The sequence below is a fragment of the Gossypium raimondii genome, chromosome 4 (assembly GCF_025698545.1).
Source record: "Gossypium raimondii isolate GPD5lz chromosome 4, ASM2569854v1, whole genome shotgun sequence".
Classification (NCBI taxonomy): Eukaryota; Viridiplantae; Streptophyta; class Magnoliopsida; order Malvales; family Malvaceae; genus Gossypium; species Gossypium raimondii.
The window spans coordinates 34191318-34200843 of NC_068568.1; the positions used below are offsets into that span (position 1 = coordinate 34191318).

At 32.7% G+C, this 9526-nt stretch overlaps 1 protein-coding gene across 3 annotated transcripts; it reads left to right on the forward strand.

Annotated features, from left to right (window-relative positions):
- Positions 1–1679: 1679 nt before the first annotated feature.
- On the forward strand, positions 1680–8578 carry LOC105780145 (two-component response regulator-like PRR37). Of its 3 annotated transcripts, none has more exons than XM_052629540.1 (9): positions 1680–1943; positions 3706–4166; positions 4895–5056; positions 5170–5303; positions 5562–5720; positions 6460–6610; positions 6713–7154; positions 7229–7997; positions 8255–8578. In XM_052629540.1, exons 2-9 carry the CDS (start codon positions 3845–3847, stop codon positions 8357–8359), a joined length of 2244 nt encoding a protein of 747 aa, XP_052485500.1. In that variant the 5' UTR covers positions 1680–1943; positions 3706–3844; the 3' UTR covers positions 8360–8578. The 3 variants fall into 3 exon arrangements, with proteins under 3 accessions (XP_052485500.1, XP_012459740.1, XP_012459742.1); XM_012604286.2 differs by having other exon boundaries at positions 1681–1943; positions 6704–7154; XM_012604288.2 differs by lacking the exon at positions 3706–4166 and having other exon boundaries at positions 1681–1943; positions 6704–7154.
- Positions 8579–9526: the final 948 nt, after the last annotated feature.

Consider the following 9526-nt stretch of genomic DNA (forward strand, 5'->3'; position numbering starts at 1 on the left):
ATTAAAATATTATCTAATTTTAGAAACATGTTAATATTATTAACTATGTTAGTCCCTAAAATTTTATATTACTTAGGAAAAAATTTATTTACTTTTAATTTCTAGTATCATGCTTTTATGAAATTACATAATTGTTTTAATCTTTGTGACATTTTTTTAAATTTTAAATTTGAATGAAATATTGATAAAATAAGTGGTTTTCAAATACATTATTTTAAAAACTTAATAAAAACTATAATAGTTGTCTGAATTATTTGAACATTATAGTGTCCTAATTTTATATCTTATATAGTATTTAAACATTGGTTGAAATTAAATAATTTTCTAATATACAACTTATTATTAAATTTTGCTTAAACTTTATATAAATTTATTTAGTTTGTAATTTCTACATGTTGTTAGTATAAACAATCATTTAAAACCATTTAAATCTTAGTTCTTTTAGAAAATTTACATGAGAATTAAAAATATTATATATATTTACAATACTTTCTCAACTTTTATTGTAAATGAAACTATGATCGTAATTCTGTCTCGCATTAAACTATTTTGTTTAATATAAATTTATGTTTTATTAAAATATTAATAAAATGAAATATATTTTAATTAGCACATGACATTCCATGTAAAATAGTTGTCAATACTATTTAAATTTCAATAAATTTTCTCGTAACATTTATACATGTAATATATTCAAATATCACAAATATATTATACTCCAAATAATTTATATATATAGTCAATCCGTGCGAAGTAAATTAGTTAAACTTATATTTTAAAATATAATAATATTTAATTAGATTTATTAATTAAAGTAGAGTAAAGATAAATATAAAATTATATTAACAATTTAATATTAAAACAAATAATTAAACAATATATATAATAAATAATATGTAAGAAATTAGTAATATTGTTATTTAAATTATAAAATATTAATATTAATATATATTACTATTTTTTGTATTATTTTAATATTAAATATTTTAAAATTAAATAACATTAATATAATTGATTTTAAATTAGTTAAATATTTTAAAAGTATTTTGTAATTACATGTCTTTTCAATTTATTAATTATTTGTTAAAGAAATTCATTAAAATTTAAAACAAAAACTAATATTTTAAATTTAATATATATAAATACAAACTAGTTATATAAATATAAAGATGATAAATAATTTTGTATATATTAAATATTTCATATTTTTATATCATTTAATCCAAGGTGCCAGCGAAGATATTTATTTGCTGATATGGCAAAACCCTAGGACTGACAGGTAAAATTGAAAATGTATAAGGGTACTCTCGTCATATGAATTGTAAAGATGTCGTCATTAGTTCAATAACAAGGCCAATGGCCTAATAAGCTATGCATACAGTGGTCACTTGGAAAACGACGTCGTCCAACTTTTACCGTCTCCTCAAATTCCCCAAGCATCATTAACTCAACGCACAACGTGCCACTTGTCCCTTTACACGATTCAGTGAATCGCCGAAGATCCACCACAAAACTACTGACAGCCAAGCTTTAAATCTCGGTCCCACGTCATCAGATTTAGTCCCACGTGGTTTGCTGACATGGCGTTATTTCGAGCCGTTACTTAAGCCACGTGATCTCCACATCAGCAATATAATATCTTTTTTATTTTATTTTATGTATCTTCATCGTTTTTTTTACTCTTACAATCTTTGGCCTTCGCCGTTTCTCAACCAGTCAAGCCATATTTTTTCCCTCAAAATCTTGTTTTGAAATTTAGAATTTTTTCTTTTTATTATTTATTAAATAAAACCCCTAGATTTTTAATGTGCTTTGAGTAACTGGAAGCGAGATTTGGAGTGTTTTTTTCCTCTGAAATTTTCATTGTTTTTAGCTTTTGAAAATTTCGACCGTTAAGAGAATGGGATGAGGAATGAGGATCGATCTGAAACGAGTTCCGAAAGGTAAATAATTGCAGCATTTTTTTAAAAAAAATTCAAGTATATTTTTTGTTAACAATTTTCTTGGTTTCTGGGGTTTCTTTTGCTATTGGGAGACTAAACCTTTTTTTTTTTTTTCCTTTTTCAATTTTCCTGAAACTGGGTTTGAAATTCGGATGTTGGTTTCATTTGTCATTGTTTATTAAATCTCTGTCTTTTTTCTTTCATTTGATTATAATTTTTTTTATGTTGTTCAAAATTCAATCTTTTAGTTCTTTTCTTTTTCCAGTGGAAAATAAGAATAGTTTCTTTTTTCTTTCTTTAACCCTGCCCCCGGGAGAACAAAGAGCAAAAAGAGAAGGCATTGGAGCATTTATTTGAATAAAGAGTGATTCAATTCATCAAATTTATTTGAATCGACTTACTTTTGAATGTTTCAGATAGTTTTCTTCTTTATTTCTTTATTTCAATCATATTTTTTTTTCATTTTTATTCGATATTTTTTGTCTTGTCATCATAGAAAATTGGTGCTGTTTTCAACTATACTGACGTAAAATTTGAGAATTATGGTCCAGTACGATTCTTGGACTGTAAGATATTTGGGGAAAATAAATCTGGAAATCGAAATTTCAAGTCTTTTTTCTTTTGGTTGTTTAATTCAGTTTTTGCAGTCTGTTTTAAATTGAATTTTTTGAATTAGCCATATCGAGGATTTAAATTTCGATTTCATTTTCTTTTCGTGCGTATAATTTCAATTTATAAACGTTTCTAGTTTCTTTATATTTCTTTTACTTCGTTAAACATTACGAAAAATGATTATTTTATGAGAAGTGCATTCTATTGCTACTTTATTATTATTATTATTATTTGAATTTTTTGTTGCTTTATATATATATATATATATATATATATATATATATTAGTAGAAGAACAAAAACTGAATTTTCTTGAATCACTAGCTGAATGTAAGTATTTGATATTTCAGTTTCTTGATATTTCTATCTAAGTGTCTGAAACTGAAAAATATGAATTTGTATGCCGTGGAAATGGAACAGTACAACCTAACTTAAAGGCTTCTTTCCTATGATACTCCGACTCTTTATTTTTCTTGAAGTATTTGTCTTTGTTGTGATACATATTTGGACATAGGTGTCACCTTTCAAAGATCATCCAAACCTTAAACCCATGCTTTATTGTTGAGTTGAATGGATTTGAATTTATTGGGTTTAGTAGTAAGATGAGAGCGAGTGTTATATGAACATGGCTGTTATATGTGGCTGACATCTAATGCCAACTCTTTTATTTGTTAAATTCCGTATGGTTTCGTGAAGGTTTATGTTTTTAGAGGTTTGTATTTGAAGACAATGGGATGTGCAAGCTTGTTCTCAGAATAGAGGAACCAACTCAATCCGGTTCCTTCCTTGTTATCGGTCTTTTGAATCTGGTTGATGGGGATGGTTCAAGTGAATAATAGTGGAAATAGCAATATAATCTGTTTACCAAAAAAGAAAAGAAGAAGAAGAAGAAGAAGAAGAAGAAGAAGAAAGAAAAAGAAATAGCAGTATAACCTAGCTTAGGCTTCTTTCCTGTTGGATGCAAGAGTTTCTTAAGTGTTTTTGAGAGCTCGTATTTATATGTGTGTGCTTTACTGTTGAGTTAAATGGGTCTGAGTTTTATGGGGTGTAGGCATATTTGTTAGTAAGATGAGAATAACTGTTACATGCAAATTTATATATGATTGTTATATGTGGGTGACATCTAACACTAAATCTTTAATATGTTCTAGTCTGTAGGGACTGGTGAAAGGTTTGTGTTTGTAGACGTTTGTATATTGAAGACAACGGGATGTGCACGCTTGTTTTTGGAATAGAAGAACCAACTCAATCCAGCGCCTTCCTCCTTGTCAGTCTTTTTGAATCTGGTTGATGGGGATGGTTCAAATGAATAATAACAGTCCCGTGACTAGTGGATTGGTTGAACTGAATACACATATCTGTGATGAGAACACGAACATAATGGATGGAGTCACGGGTGAGGGGCAGGGCCTCTCGGACGAAGATGAGTCACGTATTAATGAGGATGTGGAAAACAGAAACAAGGGGAAGAAAGCAGTGGTTCAGCGTCGTGGTCCTTTAGTTTGCTGGGAGAGGTTTTTACCACTAAGGTCTCTGAAGGTTCTATTGGTTGAAAATGATGACTCAACTCGACATGTTGTTTGCGCATTGCTGCGAAATTGTGGCTATGAAGGCTAGTGAATTTTCTCAATATAGAATTTCTCGTTTTGCTATATGATATTATAGTGTCTTATACAGTGAAAATTGGACTAGTGACATAAGTTACCTGAAGATTAGTGTTCAGCGGCTTACTTCATTGTTGTTATTGCATAAGGGCAGCTTATGGTGGATTGGATTCTTTATTATTGAGTACAATATTTTGTATTAACAATTTCTTTTAACTTGACAGCTTATTTTCTTCTTGGTTTTGATCTTTTACTTTGACTGGTGTTATAAATAGGAAAGTAAATATTCAGTCACTCCTAATTTATTCATACTGACTTGTTTGTCTAATTATAGTATTTTTCCAACATTAAGGTCGTATGATGCTATGTTGCTTTGAATCTTCATTTTTCTTACATATTTTTGGGCGAGGGTATTGGATATGACCCTCAAAGGACCTTCCAAATACATGAAAGACCTTCGGAAAAGAAATTTGAAAATACTTTGGCCAAATACATGCTTATAATCAACAAACACCCAAATTTGAGCAACATAGATATGGTATATCTCAGAGGATTTTGATTGTTCTTAACTATATTGCATTTATTTCCAGCATAAATAGCCCTCTTGGTTGATATTTATATGATTGCTATATATATATATACATTCACCTTGTATACACCATTTATGCACGTCTTTTTTCCTGTTTTTCTTCCTATTATCTATGAGCCTAAGGTTTTTTTTTCTCAATCTTGGCAGTTACTGCTGTGTCAAATGGTTTGCTAGCTTGGAAGATCTTGGAAGATCTAACCAATCATATTGATCTTGTTTTAAGTGAGGTAGTAATGCCTTGTTTGTCAGGCATTGGCCTTTTATGCAAGATAATGAACCACAAAACTCGCAAGAATATTCCAGTGATTAGTGAGTATATTTCCTTAATTGTTTCTCTGGTTTTTAAAACAATGCAATTTTATACCTTTTTTTCTTAACAATTGATGCTTTTAACTGCTACACCTGGTGAGTTTTGTGTGCAGTGATGTCTTCTCATGATTCTATGAACATAGTCTTGAAGTGTTTGTCCAAGGGTGCAGTCGACTTTTTAGTTAAGCCCATTCGAAAGAATGAGCTTAAAAATCTTTGGCAGCATGTTTGGCGGAAATGCCACAGCGTGAGTTACTATAGTTAACTCATTTTATGTATGAAACTATATGAACAATTTCAGCTCTGTCCTTTATATTCCTTTTTCTCCGTCAATTGTTGAGCTGCTTGAGTGAAAGCAAGTTGCTCCTATGGCGAGTTTCCTAATTGAAATCTTGGAATGTTTATACAAAATGTTTGCTTTTACGATTTTGTTGTTTTTACCAGTTTCTTGACATGAGACAGCAGAAAAATGCAAAATATTTTTTCATCTGTTATCTTTCAACAGTCTAGTGGTAGTGGAAGTGGGAGTGGCATACAGACTCAAAAATCCACAAAATCAAAGAGTGGTGATTCAGACAACAATACTGGAAATAATAAGGAGGATGACATCGGAAGTGTGGGATTGAATGCGCAGGACAGAAGTGACAATGGAAGTGGCACTCAGGTGAAGTTATATACTTCATTACTTATTCTTGTTGTTTTTATTGGTCATAGATTGAAACTATACTTGCTTCGATCATGCTTTCAACTATTTTTGTTCGGTTTTCAATTTCTTTTATGCTTTGACATTGTTTATGGTATTATGCGGTTCTTCTGAGTACTGTAATGGGCAGCATGATATGAAATTTTACGCATTAAAACGATTATGATTAAATTCCAAAATTAATTGTCAAATATAAGATTGTTTGGAATTTACTGATAGGTTTTATAACAATCATGTAGTGTTTTCTCAGCTTTATATATAAGCTTTTGTTTCTTTTGACCTCACTCCATCTTGTTGCTTTTTTTATGAACCAGGACAAATTCAGTTGTAAAATTAGCCTTCAAAACCTAATAACACGGCACTTATAAATACAATCAGTATCTTAATTTTTCTTATTTTAGTTTCCACTAAGTCATCATTCAAATCTGCTGAGCAATTTCATATTCCTTGTTAGAGTATAATATTGCATTTTATGCTTTTAGACATGCACTTTGATACACATGCATAGGTAGCCAAATTGTTTCAGATACGACTCTTTGAACTTGTACATGCATCTGTCCTTTGAGTTCATCCAAAGGTTTCAATTTATTATTATGAAAGATTGATGACATGTTCACTGGTGCAATATATTTATGGCCGAAAACCTTAAATACACTGTTAATTTGGAATTTCGGGATGCCGTAAAATTGTTTCTTTGCAGAGCTCGTGGACAAAGAGGGCGATAGAGGTCGACAGCTCCCAGCCAATATCAGCACGAGACCAGGTCATGCATTCAAGGTCTGAAGTGCTTGGTAATATCTGGGTTCCTGTAACAATCACGAGGGAGTGTGACGGTCGGGATGATGAACTTGGTATGTGCGGAACTGTTAATGGACTTCCGCTATTTATATGGTTGTTGTTCTTTTCTTTTTCTTTGATTAAATTGTGATGCATCACAATGCCAGACAATGCAGTTAAGGGAAAAGATTTAGAGATAGGAGTTCCTAAAATTACAGCTTTGCAGCTTGAAAACCCAAGTGAAAAGGTCAATACCAACGTAGCTGGTGGTAATCAAGAAAAATTATCTGAACTCAACCCTAGTAAAGATGATGAGAAACTAGAGAAGGCACAATTGGAGCTTACTGGTGAGAAACTCGGTGTTGATTTGGTAAACCAAGCTGCTGATGTGATAGGTGTCATCTCCAAGAACACCGATGCACAGATAGAAAGTGCAGTCTTTGACATCCCAGATGGTCTCCCCCAGGTCTCCGATACAAAAGGTAAGGTCATCTACAAAACAAAGGAAATGCCTTCCCTCGAGCTAAGTTTAAAGAGACTGATAGATGTTGGAGATAGTGGAACAAGTGCCCCTGAGCGAAATGTGTTGAGACATTCGGACCTTTCAGCCTTCTCAAGGTATTTGGAAACTGTAGCTTCTTATGCTTAAATATCCCAATTTCACAGTCCAAGTAATTTCCATTTTCATGCAGATATAATTCTGGTGCTACTGCTAATCAGGCTCCAGTAGGAAATGTTGGTAGTTGTTCTCCTCTTGATAATAGCTTGGAGGCTGCTAATACGGATTCTATGAAGAATTTCCACTCGAACTCGAATAACATGCCTCCGAATCAACAGTCCAATAGTAACAATAATGACATGGGTTCGACCACTAACAATGCCTTTAGCAAATCAGCAGTTCTCAATGACAAGCCAGCATCTAAAACTTCGGTTCCCTCTTCAGCTTTTCAGCCTGTCCAGAAGGGCCATGCTACTGCAATGCAACCTCCGGCAGAAGATAAGGCTGATGCTGCAATCGGCAAGAAGATTTTAGCTAAAGCAAAGGGCACGGACCAACAGGTGCGAGTGCAGCATCACCATCACCACTATTACCACTACCACCATCATGTCCATAAGATGCCCCAAAATCAGACATTAGATAACCAGGACGATCTTTGCCAGTGTGGGTCATCCAATATGTCAAGTGCACCACATGTTGAAGCCAATGCTGGTAACCATAGTTCAAATGGAAGTGCACCGGAAAGTAACCATGGAAGCAATGGACAGAATGGGAACATCACTGCATTAAATAGTAGAGAACTAAATCTCGAAAGTGAGAATGGGCTTCTGGGGAAAGGCGGAACTGTTGGTGGAATCGGATTTGGAAGCAGTAATGGGGCTGATCAAAACCGTTTTGCTCAAAGAGAAGCTGCTTTGAACAAATTCCGCCAGAAAAGGAAAGAAAGATGCTTTGAGAAGAAGGTAAATTTTTCCGTGGTTCAGAATTTTATGAAAATTGATTAAACCTTCTGAGTAAACCTAAATATTTGTTGGACGTACGATATACATAACCGTCTTGGACTTACGGAAAACTCAATTTTCCCTAATAGTGTGCAGCTTTACTGGTATCTTTTGGGGCTACCCCCCAGCAACGTTACCTCATCTGAGTTGATTTACAAGTTCTAAATGTTTAATAGATGTTTTTCCATTCTGATTCTTATTGGCATTTGAATTTTCAGGTTCGATATCAGAGTAGAAAGAAGCTGGCTGAGCAGAGACCACGGATTCGAGGACAGTTTGTACGACAAGTCCCAGAAAACAAAAACAAGGATACCAATTGCTAACCTCAACACTCTATCCTTAGTCCGCGCAAATTTTTGCCTACCAGATTACGAGAAGGGAGCACTGGTTCGGATTCGATGTGCAGATTATGCTAGTAATAAAAATTTACGAACCATTAATCAAAGATTGAATTCCTTATGAGTAATTTGAAATGTACTTTAGTAATCCGACTTACATGGCTTGCAAGGGTTGCCCTAATATATAGTATTATCATTTCAGTATTATTGTTTGCTAAAAGGCTTGCATGAATGACAATGGTACTCAATGTGTTAGTGCTCTTTCTTAACCATTATGGTTTCTTTTAGGGTGTTTTTTTCTAGGATTTGGATATTTGCAAATATTTAAATTTTTTCAGATATTTTTTATCCCTTAAGGACACCCGTAATTTAAAATAATTAATCATTCGAAAATTTTAAAGTATTATTTTAAAATTTGATCTAAATCGAAAAAGTTTCTTTGATTTTGGCCTTATCGAGTTCAAGAAATTTGAAACTCGTCAAGTTTGGATTTTTTTTTACCATCCCTAATCCCTGCTCTTTAAAGATCTTATCAAGTGGCATTCCTCCTTTTTTCTCACTTTGTTAGAAGGACACAATGATTGGGACTCACAGAATCTCAAGGAAATCTTTAAGAATACTAGCATCTTTCTCCACATTTCTTATCACAAACTTCCTAGAACAAAACTCTGCCTTAATTGATCACATCAAGTCAACTCAGATACCTCTTAACTTGACCACTTATCCTAACCCAGAGCCTAGGTGGTAGGGTCTTTACTCAGCAAAACCCATAATGAACTCTATTTAAGCTTTATAAAAGCTCGTCCTTTCTACTAAAAAGGGCAAGACTACCCAATATTATAAAAAAAATTGCATTGACTTGGACACTTGGAAACTATATTGGTAACTTTCGTCACTATAGTGTAAATCTCATCTTCCTATTCCAAAAACCTTATTGATAATCTTTACATCAACAATTGGCATCATTTGTGGAAAGGAGAAAAACCATGCCTCTCCTCCCTCTAAATAATCCCTTCTAAAGCCCAAAATATACTCGATTGTGACACTAAACTTCACTCCCTCGGTACCAAACCTTATATGTAGGGTTACCAAGATCATCTTTGTGACGATGAACCATATGATCCATACTTCCTCAACTAATTCACTAAAATA